This window comes from Oncorhynchus masou, chromosome 29 (genome assembly GCF_036934945.1).
Source record: "Oncorhynchus masou masou isolate Uvic2021 chromosome 29, UVic_Omas_1.1, whole genome shotgun sequence".
Classification (NCBI taxonomy): domain Eukaryota; kingdom Metazoa; phylum Chordata; class Actinopteri; order Salmoniformes; family Salmonidae; genus Oncorhynchus; species Oncorhynchus masou.
The window spans coordinates 88,100,458-88,121,141 of NC_088240.1; the positions used below are offsets into that span (position 1 = coordinate 88,100,458).

General features: G+C 46.0%; 1 protein-coding gene and 1 pseudogene across 1 annotated transcript in view; one reads left to right on the forward strand and one right to left on the reverse strand.

Annotated features, from left to right (window-relative positions):
* Window positions 1-5,979, forward strand: part of LOC135519818 (uncharacterized) — a 12,690-nt gene extending 6,711 nt beyond the window's left edge. The window contains exons 9-10 of the mRNA XM_064945029.1: window positions 5,329-5,362; window positions 5,964-5,979. Of these exons, the coding sequence (XP_064801101.1) occupies window positions 5,329-5,362; window positions 5,964-5,979 (50 nt within the window). The remainder of the gene's footprint in view (window positions 1-5,328; window positions 5,363-5,963) is intronic.
* Window positions 5,980-6,470: 491 nt separating this feature from the next.
* LOC135521369 (polysialoglycoprotein-like) lies at window positions 6,471-16,190 on the reverse strand (annotated as a pseudogene).
* Between the last annotated feature and the right edge of the window lie 4,494 nt (window positions 16,191-20,684).

Consider the following 20,684-nt stretch of genomic DNA (forward strand, 5'->3'; position numbering starts at 1 on the left):
GGATTTGGGACATATTTTGAGCCAACAGGGCTGGGAAGAAATTGAGATATTTGTGTTTGGTTTTAACACCTGTGTATAGGAGGGTGCCAGTGTACCTGTGTAATGGGGGAGGGTGTCCATATAGGGATTACATGATAACCAACTTAGGACAGTTCTGGGATTGGAGAAGAGGGTATCCTTAGAGCATAGGGGATCCCACAAAGGTGGGTAGGTTTTCCATGATATGGGGGAAACCTGGGAGCACTGTTGAACTCTGTAAAGGTGATGACATCCTACTAACCATCAAAACTATTAAGTTCTCTGATGCAGGCACTTACACCCTTGGACTACAAAGGACCGGGACAGACACGATGGGTGTGTTTTCTATTGAGGTGCTGCCAAAACCACAGAGGTCCCAGACGAACCAGAGCCAGACACACTCCTCTACCACCCCTGGACCGAGCCTGCCACCCACCACCACCGTGTCAAATCCCATTCAGGTAATTAACGTTAGAGACTATTCAGCTATTGATCAATTAGGCACTGAGACTGGTTTTGATGGTAGGGACAATTTGTGGCTGTCTTATATGAGGTATACAGCTAAGACCCTGAAAAGAAAGGACTGCATTGTATGTGGTCATGCTAGACCTGTTCTGGCTACACACCCATTTGCTATAGGAGAAGGAGAGGGGTGCTTGTGTATTCTGAGATGTTTTTACCAGGATAAGCCCAATTCAACCCTCTGTTCCTCTTTGAGCCTTGTGTTTCCTACAATATCTCCTCAGCGGGCCCCTTGGGGTGTTAAGGCATATGGGGGCAATTACAGTTGCATCACGGGTACAGGTAGTGGCATGGACTATGGGAGATTGCCTGAAGCTGATTGCAGCAGTAACATAACCATTAATGCCACTTGGCCAGTTGCAGGTCTAAACCAAACTAGTGGTCTGGCTGATGTGTGGTGGATATGTGGACCCAAAAGAGTACTGAGACCCGTTCTTAGAGGAGACTGGCAAGGTACGTGTGCTCTGACCAGTTTGATAATTCCACTGGCCATTGTTGATGTTACTGCTGAACAGCTGTTGGGTTCTGTATCCAGGGGGCCTGAAAACATTCCATCCCATGGGAGACATAGACGTAGTGCTCCATGGACGGAGTATGTAGTTGACATACACAATAATCTGTTGGGTGTGCCAGTGGGGGTTCCTCATGAGTTTCAGGCCTTGGGTAGGAATGATGGACTCTGGCACTTACTACCTATTATAGGTCCAGCCATAGTGGATGCAAGACAGACTGCCGGCCACATCTAGGGTTGCCAGACAGAATAGACTTGCTTTGGATATGCTTCTTGCCAGTCAGAGGGGTGTCTGTAAGATGTTTGGTGAACAATGTTGCACGTTTATTCCTAATAACACCAGTCCAGATGGTAGCCTTACTTCCGGCGCCGACAGAGATGGCCGCCTCGCTTCGCGTTCCTAGGAAACTATGCAGTTTTTTGTTTTTTTTACGTGTTATTTCTTACATTAGTACCTCAGGTCATCTTAGGTTTCATTACATACATCCGAGAAGAACTACTGTACATAAGATCAGCGTCAACTCACCATCAGTACGACCAAGAATATGTTTTTCGCGACGCGGATCCTGTGTTCTGCCTTACAAACAGGACAACGGAATGGATCGCATGCAGCGACCCCAAAAACGACTCCGAAAAAGAGGGAAACGTAGTGGTCTTCTGGTCAGACTACGGAGACAGGCACATCGTGCCCCACTTCCTAGCATTCTTCTTGCCAATGTCCAGTCTCTTGACAACAAGGTTGATGAAATCCGAGCAAGGGTAGCATTCCAGAGGGACATCAGAGACTGTAACGTTCTGTGCTTCACGGAAACATGGCTCACTGGAGAGACGCTATCCGATGCGGTGCAGCCAACGGGTTTCTCCAAGCATCGCGCCGACAGAAACAAACACCTTTCTGGTAAGAAGAGGGGTGGGGGTGTATGCCTTATGGCTAACGAGGCATGGTGCGATGAAAGAAACATACAGGAACTCAAATCCTTCTGTTCACCTGATTTAGAATTCCTCACAATCAAATGTAGACCGCATTACCTACCAAGAGAATTCTCTTCGATTATAATCACAGCCGTATATATCCCCCCCAAGCAGACACATCGATGGCTCTGAACAAACTTTATTTAACTCTTTGCAAACTGGAAACCATTTATCCGGAGGCTGCATTCATCGTTGTTGGGGATTTTAACAAGGCTAATCTGAAAACAAGACTCCCTAAATTTTATCAGCATATCGATTGCGCAACCAGGGGCGGAAAAACCTTGGATCACTGTTACTCTAACTTCCGCGACGCATATAAGGCCCTGCCCCGCCCCCCTTTCGGAAAAGCTGACCACAACTCCATTTTGCTGATACCTGCCTACAGACAAAAGCTAAAAAACGAAGCTCCCACGCTGAGGTCTGTCCAACGCTGGTCCGACCAAGCTGACTCCACACTCCAAGACTGCTTCCATCACGTGGACTGGGACATGTTTCGTATTGCGTCAAATAACAACATTGACGAATACGCTGATTCGGTGTGCGAGTTCATTAGAACGTGCGTTGAAGATGTCGTTCCCATAGCAACGATTAAAACATTCCCTAACCAGAAACCTTGGATTGATGGCAGCATTCGTGTGAAACTGAAAGCGCGAACCACTGCTTTCAATCAGGGCAAGGTGTCTGGTAACATGACTGAATACAAACAATTCAGCTATTCCCTCCGTAAGGCTATCAAACAAGCTAAGCGTCAGTACAGAGACAAAGTAGAATCCCAATTCAACGGCTCAGACACAAGAGGCATGTGGCAGGGTCTACAGTCAATCACGGACTACAGGAAGAAATCCAGCCCAGTCACGGACCAGGATGTCTTGCTCCCAGGCAGACTAAATAACTTTTTTGCCCGCTTTGAGGACAATACAGTGCCACTGATACTGCCTGCAACGGAAAAATGCGGTCTCTCCTTCACTGCAGCCGAGGTGAGTAAAACATTTAAACGTGTTAACCCTTGCAAGGCTGCAGGCCCAGACGGCATCCCCAGCCGCGCCCTCAGAGCATGCGCAGACCAGCTGGCTGGTGTGTTTACGGACATATTCAATCAATCCCTATACCAGTCTGCTGTTCCCACATGCTTCAAGAGGGCCACCATCGTTCCTGTTCCCAAGAAAGCTAAGGTAACTGAGCTAAACGACTACCGCCCCGTAGCACTCACTTCCGTCATCATGAAGTGCTTTGAGAGACTAGTCAAGGACCATATCACCTCCACCCTACCTGACTCCCTAGACCCACTCCAATTTGCTTACCGCTCAAATAGGTCCACAGACGATGCAATCTCAACCACACTGCACACTGCCCTAACCCATCTGGACAAGAGGAATACCTATGTGAGAATGCTGTTCATCGACTACAGCTCGGCATTCAACACCATAATACCCTCCAAGCTCGTCATCAAGCTCGAGACCCTGGGTCTCGACCCCGCCCTGTGCAACTGGGTACTGGACTTCCTGACGGGCCGCCCCCAGGTGGTGAGGGTAGGTAACAACATCTCCTCCCCGCTGATCCTCAACACTGGGGCCCCACAAGGGTGCGTTCTGAGCCCTCTCCTGTACTCCCTGTTCACCCACGACTGCGTGGCCACGCACTCCCTCCAACTCAATCATCAAGTTTGCGGACGACACAACAGTGGTAGGCTTGATTACCAACAACGACGAGACGGCCTACAGGGAGGAGGTGAGGGCCCTCGGAGTGTGGTGTCAGGAAAATAACCTCACACTCAACGTCAACAAATCTAAGGAGATGATTGTGGACTTCAGGAAACAGCAGAGGGAACACCCCCTATCCACATCGATGGAACAGTAGTGGAGAGAGTAGCAAGTCTTAAGTTCCTCGGCATACACATCACAGACAAACTGAATTGGTCCACTCACACAGACAGCATCGTGAAGAAGGCGCAGCAGCGCCTCTTCAACCTCAGGAGGCTGAAGAAATTCGGCTTGTCACCAAAAGCACTCACAAACTTCTACAGAGGCACAATCGAGAGCATCCTGGCGGGCTGTATCACCGCCTGGTACGGCAACTGCTCCGCCCTCAACCGTAAGGCTCTCCAGAGGGTAGTGAGGTCTGCACAACGCATCATCGGGGGCAAACTACCTGCCCTCCAGGACACCTACACCACCCGATGTTACAGGAAGGCCATAAAGATCATCAAGGACATCTACCACCCGAGCCACTGCCTGTTCACCCCGCTATCATCCAGAAGGTGAGGTCAGTACAGGTGCATCAAAGCTGGGACCGAGAGACTGAAAAACAGCTTCTATCTCAAGGCCATCAGACTGTTAAACAGCCACCACTAACATTGAGTGGCTGCTGCCTACACACTGACACTGACTCAACTCCAGCCACTTTAATAATGGGAATTGATGGGAAATGTTGTAAATATATCACTAGCCACTTTAAACAATGCTACCTTATATAATGTTACTTACCCTACATTATTCATCTCATATGCATACGTATATACTGTGCTCTATATCATCGACTGCATCCTTATGTAATACATGTATCACTAGCCACTTTAACTATGCCACTTTGTTTACATACTCATCTCACATGTATATACTGTACTCGATACCATCTACTGTATCTTGCCTATGCTGCTCTGTATCATCACTCATTCATATATCCTTATGTACATATTCTTTATCCCCTTACACTGTGTATAAGACAGTAGATTAGGAATTGTTAGTTAGATTACTTGTTGATTATTACTGCATTGTCGGAACTAGAAGCACAAGCATTTCGCTACACTCGCATTAACATCTGCTAACCATGTGTATGTGACAAATAAAATTTGAATTTGGAATTTGAATTTAGTATATCTAAGGCCCTTAGTGGGCTTGATGCACTATCTGCTGAGATGAGGACCATGGCGGGGGTGGAGGAGTCTGGACTGTTCTCTTGGTTGGGAGCCTGGTTTGGTAAGTACACTGGTATGGTGGTTACTGGATTTCTGACCCTAATTCTTGTATTTTTATTATTGATGTGTTGTGCTGCTTGCATCATACCGTGTTTTAAGAAGTCTGTTACAGATGTGGTGAAGGCTTCAGGCATGATGCCTTTGCTTGATGCTCCAGTTGGAGATGCTGATACTGAATCAAGCTTTCAGGGGAGGATGGGACTGACTGAGGATGACCCATGGTATGCTGTGTGTGAGGTAGTAGAATAAATATTACACCACCACAGTTCCTTCTTTTACATTTTTGTTTTATGATAAGTTTTCCAGTATGTTTGTTCTCCCTGTTGTGAAGGTTTGGAGTCCCTGGGTGGCATGAAGCCCAACTGGTACAGGATAGGAGTAGCTGAGAGGACCGGATGGTTTATAATAATGCTTTGCTCTGCTTTACTGTTTTCCATGACCAAAGTTGTATCCTATATCTTACATGTCAATAAACAATAAAGTGTTATCCTGTTTTGATAAGTGACACCCTTATGGGTGTCAAAAGGGGGAGACAAAAGCATATATCACTTGATTTTTGTTCTATTTTTCTTGGTTGATTTTACTTTTCTGTAAAAAATATGTTTTATTTAACTTTGTATTATTTTCATGAAATGCTATTAACATATTACTATGTTGGGAGCACTGAAATAAAGGATAATGAGTGACACCCTTGTGGGTGTCAAAAACTCCAGTTTCTATATGTTAATCAACAAAGGGACATGCATCACTTCATATATTCACAAAATAAAGGTTTAAAGTTCCTGGGTTCATCAGCAACCTAGTATATCGGATGGTGTGGTTACACCCCACAGGGGTGTAAACAGGGGGATTATTTTATGCACTATAGCCCGTTACCATATGTGATTGAATATTATCTGCTGTTGGCTTGTGTGGATGTATGGGTTATGCAACATAGCTGAATTGAAACATTGTTAACCGTTTCAGGGCCATGGGCCTCTGATGGAAAAATACAGAACATGAAGACGGGACCTGTGCAATGAGTTGGGGGGCACATTCAGAACGTAGTGTTGCGAGAACAGTCTTGTTAGATAACAGGAGCCAGGTTCCTGATAACGGCATATTCTACACAGCTACAACCACTGACACGCTTAGGGGGCTGGGACCAGCCTCTGCGCCAACGATAGTCTAAACCACGCCCAGTCTCTACTGACAGGCCGGCTCAGAAGCAGGAACTACTTCTCAGAGTATATTAGAATATCTTTGTCAGGAACAAGTCAGTTCTGTTTTGCCCTGTGAGGTGGGACAGAGAGCCCGTATATACATAGCATACATCGGTGCCTCATTGTCAGGTCATAGACCTCAACTCCAAGTAGGAACCACCAAAACAATACAGAGGACACAAGTATTACAGTTAATGTTTAATTGAGCCAAAACAAGCAAATGCAGTTACACACTGGACTAGAGTACCCATGAACAATTGCATGTCCCATGTCAGATATCCATGTCGTCGGAGGACGGGCCGGTCGCAGCTTCAGGGGTGGCGTCGTCGGAGGACGGGCCGGTCGCAGCTTCAGAGGTGGCGTCGTCGGAGGACGGGCCGGTCGCAGCTTCAGAGGTGGCGTCGTCGGAGGACGTGCCGGTCGCAGCTTCAGAGGTGGCGTCGTCGGAGGACGGGCCGGTCGCAGCTTCAGAGGTGGCGTCGTCGGAGAACGGGCCGGTCGCAGCTTCAGAGGTGGCGTCGTCGGAGGACGGGCCGGTCGCAGCTTCAGAGGTGGCGTCGTCGGAGGACGGGCCGGTCGCAGCTTCAGAGGTGGCGTCGTCGGAGGACGGGCCGGTCGCAGCTTCAGAGGTGGCGTCGTCAGAGGACGGGCCGGTCGCAGCTTCAGAGGTGGCGTCGTCAGAGGACGGGCCGGTCGCAGCTTCAGAGGTGGCGTCGTCAGAGGACGGGCCGGTCGCAGCTTCAGAGGTGGCGTCGTCAGAGGACGGGCCGGTCGCAGCTTCAGAGGTGGCGTCGTCAGAGGACGGGCCGGTCGCAGCTTCAGAGGTGGCGTCGTCAGAGTAAGGGAATTCACCCCCGTAGTGGACAAAAATGAATGGCAAATTATTGGCATAGGACAAACCATGTACACATTGGCCAATACCACCCAAAGCGGCGTTGATTCATGCAACGTTTACTTCAATTGCCATATGGCTATTGCCAGTTGTAACACTTCAAAAATCCAACAGGTGGCGATTGCGCTCCACCATGGTTTTTCATATTGATATTGGACTCCAAGTCAACATCCAAAAGCCAAATTTTGAAAAAATGAATTTTTTGAAAAAACTTATCACCCCTTAAAAAAGTGCTTTCTGGACCGTTTTTCGAAATTCTTTCGCTTTTTTTGACAATTACACATGTATAAGAACTGTATGAAAATACTTTTGTCCAATTTTATTATCATAATTTTTTTAATTTTTTTACTTGCGCATTATTGCATATGTTTTGTCCATCTGCAATATGATTTCATAGGAAGTCAGAAGTCAAAAGTCAAAAATTATTAAATTTCATAAAAAACTTCACACACCCCTAAAAAAGTGCTTTCTGGACCGTTTTTCGAAATTTTTTCGCATTTTGTGTCAGTTACACACGTATAAGAACTGTATCAACATACTTTAGTCATATTTTATTATCATAATTTTTTTTTTTTTTACTTGCGCATTATTGCATGTGTTTTGTCCATCTGCAATATGATTTCATAGGAAGTCAGAAGTCAAAAGTCAAAAATTATTAAATTTCATAAAAAACTTCACACACCCCTAAAAAAGTGCTTTCTGGACCGTTTTTCGAAAAAATTTCGAATTTTGTGTCAGTTACACACGTATAAGAACTGTATCAACATACTTTAGTCATATTTTATTATCATAATTTTTTTTTTTTTTGCTTGTGCATAAGGCATATGTTTTGTGGGGGCCAAATGTCATAAGAAATTTGACATGCTCAAAAATCCTTCAGAAATGCAAAATTGACTGGCCTGATGAACTCGGGATGGCCGGGCAGTGATTGTTGTTCCTTTCAATCACTCGTGGTGTTGATTTCATCATGTCCATTTCTTTATGTTTTCTCACTTTTGCAAAGTCACTGTGCATTTGCCATATGGTTAACTGGGCATTCACCATCACCAATTTGTCATGCCATAAAAATCATGCAGGAATGCCAAATTGACTGAACCGATGAACTCGGGATGGCTTGGCAGTGATTCTGGTACCTCTCCATCGCTCGTTTGGGTTGATTTCAGAATGTCGCTTTTGGTGATGGTACCTCACTGTTAAAACATATTGCAAATGTTGTCTCACTTTTGCAAAGTCACTGTGCATTTGCCATATGGTTAACTGGGCATTCACCATCACCAATTTGTCATGCCATAAAAATCATGCAGGAATGCCAAATTGACTGGCCCGATGAACTCGGGATGGCATGGCAGTGATTCTGGTACCTCTCCATCGCTCGTTTGGGTTGATTTCAGAATGTCGCTTTTGGTGATGGTACCTCACTGTTAAAACATATTGCAAATGTTTTCTCACTTTTGCAAAGTCACTGAAAATTTGTGCAGGAATGCCAAATTGACTGGCCCGATGAACTCGGGATGGCTTGGCAGTGATTCTGGTACCTCTCCATCGCTCGTTAGGGTTGATTCCAGAATGTCCATTTGGTGATTTTTCTCACTCTTTCAAAGTCACTGTGCATTTGCCATATGGTTAACTGGGCATTCACCATCACCAATTTGTCATGCCATAAAAATCATGCAGGAATGCCAAATTGACTGGCCCGATGAACTCGGGATGGCTGGGCAGTGATTCTGGTACCTCTCCATCGCTCGTTTGGGTTGATTCCAGAATGTCCATTTGGTGATTTTTCTCACTCTTTCAAAGTCACTGTGCATTTGCCATATGGTTAACTGGGCATTCACCATCACCAATTTGTCATGCCATAAAAATCATGCAGGAATGCCAAATTGACTGAACCGATGAACTCGGGATGGCTTGGCAGTGATTCTGGTACCTCTCCATCGCTCGTTTGGGTTGATTTCAGAATGTCGCTTTTGGTGATGGTACCTCACTGTTAAAACATATTGCAAATGTTGTCTCACTTTTGCAAAGTCACTGTGCATTTGCCATATGGTTAACTGGGCAGTCACCATTACCAATTTGTCATGCTATAAAAATCATGCAGGAATGCCAAATTGACTGAACCGATGAACTCGGGATGGCTTGGCAGTGATTCTGGTACCTCTCCATCGCTCGTTTGGGTTGATTTCAGAATGTCGCTTTTGGTGATGGTACCTCACTGTTAAAACATATTGCAAATGTTGTCTCACTTTTGCAAAGTCACTGTGCATTTGCCATATGGTTAACTGGGCAGTCACCATTACCAATTTGTCATGCTATAAAAATCATGCAGGAATTCCAAATTGACTGGCCCGATGACCTCGGGATGGCTGGGCAGTGATTCTGGTACCTCTCCATTGCTCGTTAGGGTTGATTTCAGAATGTCGCTTTTGGTGATGGTACCTCACCGCTTAAACATATTGCTAATGGACAAGAGTCACCTGCAAGTCACCGTCCATCAGTCAATTTGATATCATTCAAAGCTAACTATTGGAGGCACTGTCTGTCTCTACGCACCCCAATGATACGTCCCTCCATCCATGTTGTGTATCTGTGTGATTTAGTTTTCCTTTGAATTTTTATGGGAAAAATGACTGATTTACAGTTCATGGGGGTTGCCTAATCATATATATGAAGTTTTGGAAAGATCTGAATTTTTTTAACCCCTCCAAACAGCCCATGAGACACCAATTATGGCACTTCCGGTTGGCACAGGAAGCTGTAACTCAACATACATCCTCATTGGGGTATTCCATTAGAGAATCCTGAGTTTTAAGTCTTTACCATGAAAACTGACTGATTTACACAGGGTTCAATGCACTATGTCCATCAAATTGCAGGCAGTGTATGGGTATACACTTTTAGGGCGATTTGAACCACTTCCGGTTGGTCCAGGAAGCTTAGAATCGACACAGGTAGACCTTATAGTGGCCTGATGGACTGGTACCAAAGACAGGTTCATACAGCATTCATAACCCATATAGACTCCAGGTTGTATTTAGTGGAGCAGCCAATGTATTCCTATGGGAGAGAAGTCAATGAACACAGTTTTTATGTAAACACCTTCTTTTGACTGTGAAGGGTTAATGTCACACGGTCAAGGATAGGCTTGGACAGATCAGGAGGACCTTAGGAACAGTCCTGTGGTTGAATTGTCTTTCTAAACCTAACGGTTCCGCCGCTGTCACCCAAAATCAAATGACGTACTGGTGCAGGCTTCATATTGGGCCTATTTTTCTCATGGTCGCTGCGCTCAGACCGAGCGAGCTACGGTCAGCGGGGCACCTCGTTGGACTCGGCACAGTCTGGACACTATGGTGATGCCATTGTTTGTGTTGATTTCAGAATGTCCATTTGGTCATGTTTTCTCACTTTTGCAAAGTCACTGTGCATTTGCCATATGGTTAACTGGGCAGTCACCATCACCAATTTGTCATGCCATAAAAATCATGCAGGAATGCCAAATTGACTGGCCCGATGACATAGGGATGGCTGGGCAGTGATTTTGGTACCTCTTCATCGCTCGTTTGGGTTGATTTCAGAATGTCGCTTTTGGTGATGGTACCTCACTGTTAAAACATATTGCAAATGTTCCTTACTTTTGCAAAGTCACTGAAAATTTGTGCAGGAATGCCAAATTGACTGGCCCGATGAACTCGGGATGGCTTGGCAGTGATTCTGGTACCTCTCCATCACTCGTTAGGGTTGATTCCAGAATGTCCATTTGGTGATTTTTCTCACTCTTTCAAAGTCACTGTGCATTTGCCATATGGTTAACTGGGCATTCACCATCACCAATTTGTCATGCCATAAAAATCATGCAGGAATGCCAAATTGACTGGCCCGATGAACTCGGGATGGCTTGGCAGTGATTCTGGTACCTCTCCATCGCTCGTTTGGGTTGATTTCAGAATGTCGCTTTTGGTGATGGTACCTCACTGTTAAAACATATTGCAAATGTTGTCTCACTTTTGCAAAGTCACTGTGCATTTGCCATATGGTTAACTGGGCAGTCACCATTACCAATTTGTCATGCTATAAAAATCATGCAGGAATTCCAAATTGACTGGCCCGATGACCTCGGGATGGCTGGGCAGTGATTCTGGTACCTCTCCATTGCTCGTTAGGGTTGATTTCAGAATGTCGCTTTTGGTGATGGTACCTCACCGCTTAAACATATTGCTAATGGACAAGAGTCACCTGCAAGTCACCGTCCATCAGTCAATTTGATATCATTCAAAGCTAGCTATTGGAGGCACTGTCTGTCTCTACGCACCCCAATGATACGTCCCTCCATCCATGTTGTGTATCTGTGTGATTTAGTTTTCCTTTGAATTTTTATGGGAAAAATGACTGATTTACAGTTCATGGGGGTTGTCTAATCACACATATGAAGTTTTGGAAAGATCTGAATTTTTTTAACCCCTCCAAACAGCCCATGAGACACCAATTATGGCACTTCCGGTTGGCACAGGAAGCTGTAACTCAACATACATCCTCATTGGGGTATTCCATTAGAGAATCCTGAGTTTTAAGTCTTTACCATGAAAATTGACTGATTTACACAGGGTTGAATAATGCACTATGTCCATCAAATTGCAGGCAGTGTACATCCAAATACACTTTTAGGGCGATTTGAACCACTTCCGGTTGGTCCAGGAAGCTTAGAATCGACACAGGTAGACCTTATAGTGGCCTGATGGACTGGTATAAAGACAGGTTCATACAGCATTCATAACCCATATAGACTCCAGGTTGTATTTAGTGGAGCAGCCAATGTATTCCTATGGGGAGAGAAGTCAATGAACACAGTTTTTATGTAAACACCTTCTTTTGACTGTGAAGGGTTAATGTCACACGGTCAAGGATAGGCTTGGACAGATCAGGAGGACCTTAGGAACAGTCCTGTGGTTGAATTGTCTTTCTAAACCTAACGGTTCCGCCGCTGTCACCCAAAATCAAATGACATTACTGGTGCAGGCTTCATATTGGGCCTATTTTTCTCATGGTCGCTGCGCTCAGACCGAGCGAGCTACGGTCAAGCGGGGCACCTCGTTGGACTCGGCACAGTCTGGACATTATGGTGATGCCATTGTTTGTGTTGATTTCAGAATGTCCATTTGGTCATGTTTTCTGTGTTTTGCAAAGTCACTGTGCATTTGCCATATGGTTAACTGGGCAGTCAAAATCACCAATTTGTCATGCCATAAAAATCATGCAGGAATGCCAAATGACTGGCCCGATGACATAGGGATGGCTGGGCAGTGATTTTTTAACCTCTTCAACAGCCGTTTGAGGTTGATTTCAGAATGTCACTTTTGGTGATGGCACCTCACTGTTAAAACATATTGCAAATGTTCTTACTTTTGCAAAGTCACTGAAATTTGTGCAGGAATCCAAATTGACTCTTTTTTAAGTCTTCGGGATGGTTGAGAAAGTGATTCTGGTACCTCTCCATCTTGTTCAGGGTTGATTCCAGAATAATGCAGAGGATTTTTTCACCTTTTTCACTGTGATTTGATGTACATTCAAATCACCAATTTTTGCCATCAATTTAACCACTTCCGGTTGCTCCAGGATGGCTTAGAATGACACAGGTAGACCTCAGAGTGGTCTGATGGAATGTCTTTTGAAGACAGGTTCATACAGCATTCATAACCCATAAAGACCCCAGGTTGTATTTAGGGGAGCAGGCAATGTATTCCTATGGGGAGAGAAGTCAATGCACACTGTTTTTATGTAAACACCTTCTTTTAACTGTGAAAGGTTAATGCCACACAGTCAAGGTTAGGCTTGCACAGATCGGGAGGACCTTAGGAACAGTCCTGTGTTTGAATTGTCCTTCTAAACCTAACGGTTCCGCCGCTGTCACCCAAAATCAAATGACATTGTGGTGCAGGCTTCATTGTGGGCCTATTTTTCTCATGGTGCTGCGCTCAGACCGAGCGAGCTACGGTCAAGCGGGGCACCTCGTTGGACTCGGCACGGCCTTGGGATTATGTTTATGCCATTGCCTGCTCTCTGTGTCTTTAAACACCACGCTTTGTCACTCCATCCTTGCTGTGTGTGTGTGTGAGAGCTTTTCTTTGACATCTGTTGGGAAAAATGACTGATTTACAGTTCATGGGTGTTGTCTAATCACACATATGAAGTTTTGGACAGATCTGATTTTTTAACCCTTCCAAACAGCCCCTGAGACACCAATTATGGCACTTCCGGTTGGCACAGGAAGCTATAAATAAACTCATATCCTCATTGGGGTATGCCTTTACAGAATCCTGAGTTTTAAGTCTTTACGTTAAGAACTGAGTTATTTACGGAGGGTTTAGTGAGTGTGTGTTATTTCAGAAAATCATAGAAAATCACAGAAATGTCGCAGAGCTCCGCAGCACATTTTAAAAATACTCGTATGAACACCCTGCAACTGGATCTGTAACCGTTGAAAAAAACACCTATATCTGAACATCACGATCTGGTCATCGTACGATTTCTCTTAAATGACGATAGATAAATGGCCGATTTTTTTATTGACACCGGAGGCTCCTTGACTTTAACGTGAAGTAAAAAAATCTTTTCTCTATTTTCATTTTGGACCTTTAATCCCAGAAATATGGCCATAACTCAAAAACCGTTGAGGCCTAAACGCCATCTTGTTCGGGGCCATCTTCCCATAATGCCAAACCTACTGTCATGTCTTGTTATGTCTGTTCCTGTCCTTTCTCTTCACTCTGTCTCTCTCTGCTGGTCTTATTAGGTTACCTTCTCTGTCTCTCATTCTTCAGCTGTTCTACATCTCCCCTAACTAGCTCATTCACTCTGTCCCACCTGTTCTCTCTTCCCCTCTGATTAGGTCTCTATTTCTCTCTCTGTTCCTGCTACTTTCAGTGTCTGATTCTTGTTTGTGTTTTTGATGCCAGAAGCAAGCTGTCGTCCCGTTTGCTTCCACCTTGTCCTATCCTGTCGGAGTCTGCCTGGCAGGTGCATCCTGCATTATACTTACGTTCTTTTTGTTCCATTGACTACGTTGGAAGAGGATTTATGCCATTCCTGTTTTTCATTAAAGAACTCTGTTTTCTGTAAAAACCGCTTTTGGGTCTTCACTCAAGTACATAACACCTACGCTCACCAAGTTTCGGCTTCGAAATATTTTCAGTTTTCGAGATATGGCACGTCGTGATTCGGGATGTTTTGTCCAATAGCAATATGATTGCTTATGCCCTCTTGTGGGATATTCCGGCATAGCGCAAAAATGGGCCAAAATTTGTTTATTTTATTAAACGAAAACCGAATGTCCGACAAAGTTCATTTGATGACTTCCCGGTAGGTCTGGCCCTGCCGCTCGGCCCGACGCCGTCCCTTTAAGGCGGCGCGCCAGGACGGGCCGGGTGATTGTCAGAGGACGGGCCGGTCGCAGCTTCAGAGGCGGCGGCCGTCGCGCGGGCCGGTCGCAGCTTCAGAGGTGGCGTCGTCAGAGGACGGGCCGGTCGCAGCTTCAGAGGTGGCGGCGTCGCAGCGTCAGAGGTGGAGGACGGGCCGGTCGCAGCTTCAGAGGTGGCGTCGTCAGAGGACGGGCCGGGCTTCAGAGGGGGCGTCGTCAGAGGACGGGCCGGTCGCAGCAGCTTCAGAGGACGGGCGTCGTCAGAGGACGGGACCGGTCGCAGCTTCAGAGGTGGCGTCGTCAGAGGACGGGCCGGTCGCAGCTTCAGAGGTGGCGTCGTCAGAGGACGTCGCAGCTTCAGAGGTGGCGTCGTCAGAGGACGGGCCGGTCGCAGCTTCAGAGGTGGCGTCGCAGCTTCGTCAGAGGAGGACGGGCCGTCGTCGCAGCTTCAGAGGTGGCGGTCAGAGGACGGGCGTCGTCAGGCGTCGAGAGGACCGGTCGCAGCTTCAGAGGTGGCGTCGTCAGAGGACGGGCCGGTCGCAGCTTCAGAGGTGGCGTCGTCAGAGTCGCAGCTTCAGAGGTGGCGTCGTCAGAGGACGGGCCGGTCGCAGCTTCAGAGGACGGGCGTCGTCAGAGGTGGCGTCGTCAGACGGGCCGGTCGCAGCTTCAGCCGGTCGCAGCTTCAGAGGCAGAGGTCGTCAGAGCTTCAGACGGGCGGGCACGGGTCGCAGCTTCAGCAGCTTCAGAGGTGGCGTCGTCAGAGGACGGGCCGGTCGCAGCTTCAGAGGTGGCGTCGTCAGAGACGGGCCGGGCACAGAGGGGCGCGTCGTCAGAGGACGGGCCGGTCGCAGCTTCAGAGGTGGCGTCGTCAGAGGACGGGCCGGTCGCAGCTTCAGAGGTGGCGTCGTCAGAGGACATGCGCCTCAGCTTCTCCTCAGAGGACAGGCCATCATTTGCCGGAGAACTACCATGGTTTGGAGAAGCTTGGGATTCTACTTCATTGGTCTCTAAATACTCTTGAGAAAAAACAAAAGGAACAGTTGGGTATTCTACAGCAACACAGCGGTTCTACACGGTCTAGGCCAAATTGCTAATCGAATTTTGAGCAACATGAACCCAACAGTTTTCAAAGTATATGTTTCAGGCCGTACCTTCTCTGGCTTGTTTAGCGTCAGACCCTATGGATCGGAGCAAGGCCAGGGCATGCACAATGGAGACGTCATTTGATGACAGCTCTGAAAAATTTAGGTTAAGGTACACAAGCAAAAGGTTTGACAACATTATTTAGACTGAGTTACTCTATGCTGTTGAATGAGTGTCAAACACAGCAGCACCATAGACAGTGACAAAGAACATAGCTGGAAGGGTTGTGGAAAGAAACACTTACCTCCAAGTCTCCTCTGCAGAGAGACTTGATCTTGCTTCTGGGACTTTCCAACAGGGTAACAAGAAACTGAGGAGAAAGTGTTGACAGAAGTTGAGTTCACACAAAATAGCTACATATATTAATAGCAGTGAAGAATAAAAGATGACCAACGCGGAAGATACAGACAGTCAAATATTAATACCCAACTTATAAAGTTAAGCATATTTACCAAACAAATCCCTTAAACATTAGTGAACCAACCTTTGACAACCCCCACAGTCATCACAACGAGCAGCAATTCTCTCACACCTCCCATGATCATGAAAATAATCTGTGTTATCAACAGGTAATGTCTTCCCATGGCCTGTATGAGGCTTATATAGGCCACTAATGACCGTTTACCTGACAAACATGGCTTAACGATCAATTAACAAGCTTGATTGAGTTGTTACGTTCAGATAGAAATAGACCATGTAGAACATATGTTGATTCTTATCAAGTTGGTGGGCAGGCAATCTTTTCTACTCCATATATTGCATTTATATCTGTAATGATTAACCCTAATGGTCTCAGATCAGCAGTAGAAAGAAGTAGGCCTAATTATTTTAGGTGTAATCTTCAAAGATATTAGGGGGAAATAAACACTGTACCCAAATCCACGTTTTACAATGCTCCTGGGAAATGGGTAGGCCTCCACCTATAGTCCTTCACAGTTTTACAGCTGTGATATATTTATTTATTTACATAGATCACATACATAAATAAATAAATATGTTAGCTGTCGGTAGCGTTGAGATAAAATTCCCATATTCTATTGCTACTAACATAAATCCTAATATATCATGTTTTCCTCATTTGCTCTGTAGGAGGTTCGTCATATGAAGGACATTCAAGTGGATGTGACCCCTAACCTGCAATAGGGGCTCAGTGAGGTGACAGACATCCTGTAATGGATCTCCAGCTAGTGTCTGAGGACCTGGAGAAGGCTGTGTCTACAGCTGTGGGGCAGGACAAGCATGGTAACCTAACCTCACTGTATGAAGGATTTTATTGTTATGGATAGTCATCTCCAATCTGTTCAAATATCACTGTTGTTGATAACACACATTACCAAAATGATTCACACTTGTCTTCCTATTTCCACCTAATCTGTCATGGTTCCCCACCCCAACAGGGCATAAAACCCACCCTTGTCTCTGTGAATGGTTTGTCCTCTGACAAATCAACTGTAAATGTCGGTGTTCCTCAAGGTTCCGTTTTAGGACCACTATTGTTTTCACTATATATTTTACCTCTTGGGGATGTTATTCGAAAACATAATGTTAACTTTCACTGCTATGCGGATGACACACAGCTGTACATTTCAATGAAACATGGCGAAGACCCCAAATTGCCCTTGCTAGAAGCATGTGTTTCAGACATAAGGAAGTGGATGGCTGCAAACTTTCTACTTTTAAACTCGGACAAAACAGAGATGCTTGTTCTAGGTCCCAAGAAACAAAGAGATCTTCTGTTGAATCTGACAATTAATCTTAATGGTTGTACAGTCGTCTCAAATAAAACTGTGAAGGACCTCGGTGTTACTCTGGACCCTGATCTCTCTTTTGAAGAACATATCAAGACCATTTCAAGGACAGCTTTTTTCCATCTAAGTAACATTGCAAAAATCAGAAACTTTCTGTCCAAAAATGATGCAGAAAAATTAATCCATGCTTTTGTCACTTCTAGGTTAGACTACTGCAATGCTCTACTTTCCGGCTACCCGGATAAAGCACTAAATATCCACACCATCCATCCACACCCACTCTACTGCCGCATGGCCACTGCGGCTGAGAATTTCACCCTCTCGTTACAGGTATAGCAGGTAACCAACCCCACCCGGGTCTTACCCCCTAGGACTTACCCTTTGCAGGTACCTGCCTGCTCGGGCTTACCTTCCGGGACTCACCCTATTCTTATAGTACTAGCAGGAACCAACCTACTCGGGATTTACCCCCTAGGAGTTACCCTCTACAGGTTTGGGTTTACCTTCCGGCACTTACCATATACCACAAAGCTACGACCGGTCGTAATACAATGGGACTACTGAATAAGCTCAGGCTTTCTAGGCTCGTACCCTATAATTGGTTCAGCCTACGACTCTCATCTCCCCAAGATGTCAGAATTAGTGATAACGGGTGTAGGAACTGTGCCTACCTTGTTTCTGTTTCACTGATTCGGAATCTCTAGTTCGACTGCAAATCGTGGTGAACCCTGCTCGCAGTGCCAACTGTTAGGTTCTAATTCTCAGAGTAAAAACTCGACGGACACTATGAATGCTTGAACCAAGTTTATTCTTCCCAGAGGGTCAAGACAGCTGCATTAGACAAAAAACATATTCACACAAGCACTGATATTTAATCCTCTCTCCTATGCTGAGTCTCCTCCTACACCTCTAAACAGCCAATGCATCTCTGTTGCTAGAAGGAACCTTAGTGATATCTGTTCTTCCTCACTTCATCTGACCTGACCGCTACCCCAAAGTGCTCACTCCTCCCCAACTCAAGGCTGACATGGTGATTGGTACCAGACTGTGTCTCTTCTCATCCCAGAGGATCCCACCCATAGGATGCCTGTTGGCTAACAATAACATATCCTGACATAATGTAAACGTTATACATTAAGCTCTCTCCCTCAGTGACATGAATTAGTATATTTCATATTCTCAGAACCCAACAGTAGGTTTTAAGGTGTGGCTGCATGTTTGTCGTGGACGCATCGTCACTCTTGATGTTCTTTTTCCAAGTCTGAACTGGCCGTTCTTGTCTTTCCTCAACTAATTGAAACCTCAGGGACAGACATCCTGAACGACTCTGATGTCAGACCTCCCATCAGCCCTCTACACCTCGCTGTGAGTAAAGCCTACCTGCTCCTGTAGTGGTCTCCATGTGACAAATGGCACCCTATTCCCTATTTAGTACACTACGTTTGACCAGATCCTTATAGGCCCTGATCAAAAGTAGTTCACTACATAGGGAATAGGGTGCTATCTGGGATGCAAGCATGGTGTAGATTTTCCACAGGAAGTTGACTGTCCAGACAGACTCACACACCATATTCCGATCTATTCCTGATTAGTGTAAAATACATGCATATTCTACACAGTGATGATGAGGATGATTTCCTTATTTTGCCATTTGAGTTAATCAACCTCAGAGGAGAAGTAGAGTGTTTGTTTCTCAATCCCACGCTTGGCAGGAACCTCCGATGTTGATGCTGGGCGGGAGCAAAAATGGGCTCCCGATTGAAAGACTCTGGTCTACTTTAGAGGTCTAGCACTGTATTTCTGTTCAGGCGTACCACGGGTCTACTCTAGGACATTGATTATATTAAGAGTGAATATCTATTCAGGCGTACCACAGTCACCACCATGCTATGGAGGTCCTGGTTCAGTCTCTGCTGGATCTAGACGTGAGGGACAGCCAGGGGCGCACCCCTCTGGACCTGGCTGCCTTAAAAAGCCATGTGGAGTGTGCTGACGTCCTCATCAACCAGGAAGCCTCCATCCTGGTTAAAGACTTCACTCTGAAGAGGACCCCCATCCACGCTGCAGGTAGACATAAGGATATCACATAGAGCTTCTGTAATTAAAAAATGTTCCTGACCAAGATGGCCATTTGTTTGGTCATGTTGCTAGGACGACAATGTGCACTCTAGGGATGTTACATGGTATCGTGTGAAAATGCCCACGAGACACTCATTTTTTGTCATGTTCTCCACTAATGATTGAGGATCTAGGGAGGGTACGCCGATCCTAGATCAGTGCACAGGGGAGACTTCTATCCAGAGCCAGGTACACAGCTAGCAGGTGACAGGCTTCGATGGCCTCAGCCCCAAAATTCTTTATTATCTGCTGTGTTAACATCATGAGGATGTCATCTACCAACACCACTGTTCTTGAAATCTGTCTGTTCATGTGAAGGTTATAGTCGTCCAGCAATCTGCTCATATCCTCTCTGTTTATCCTCCTCTAGCTACCAACGGTCAATCATCTCACATTCTTATATCTTCTCAGTATTTCAACCTCTAGCTACTGAAGGTCAATCATCTCACATTCCTATATCCTCTCTGTTTATCTTCCTCTCGCAACCAACGGACATTCGGAGTGTTTGCGTTTGCTGATTGGAAATGCTGACCTCCAGAGTGCAGTGGACATTCAAGATGGGAATAGTCACTTGGGTTTTGGATACAATTCCTGAAATAAAGAGATTTTGAAACTGGGGCTGCATCCCAAATGGCAACCTATACCCTACTTGGTACAGTACTTTAAACCAAAGTCCTATGGGCTCAGGTCAAGAATAGTGTACCATATAGGGAACAGGTTACCAGTTTGTAATATGACCTGTTGTCTTGTGTATCAGAATCCCTCTGACGCTGTCGGTGCTGAGCGGACACTCCTCGGGTCACGAGGAGTGCAGCACAGCGCCAGCTTCCTGGTTCGGGAAGGTAAGGGGCGGAGCCATGTCCACCTGGTGGCGGCGTCCGGACACATCGGGGTGCTGGGGTGGCTCCTACACACCGCCCAGTCCGTGTGGACCCTCCCCAGGCCTGCTACAACGGTACGTACTGGACAGAGGGACAGCAAAGTGGGCCAGAGGCCACAAACAAATACACCCATAAACATAGCGTGGCTTAAATCACCACAGCCAGCTTTGGGAGGGCACGAACCAAGCCATCTGCACAGGAACCTTAAGAGTCCCTCAGACAGCGAGAGAGAAGAGGGAGGGATAGGGGGAGGCACAACAGGCCCACACTCATCCTCTCGTACCACCATGTT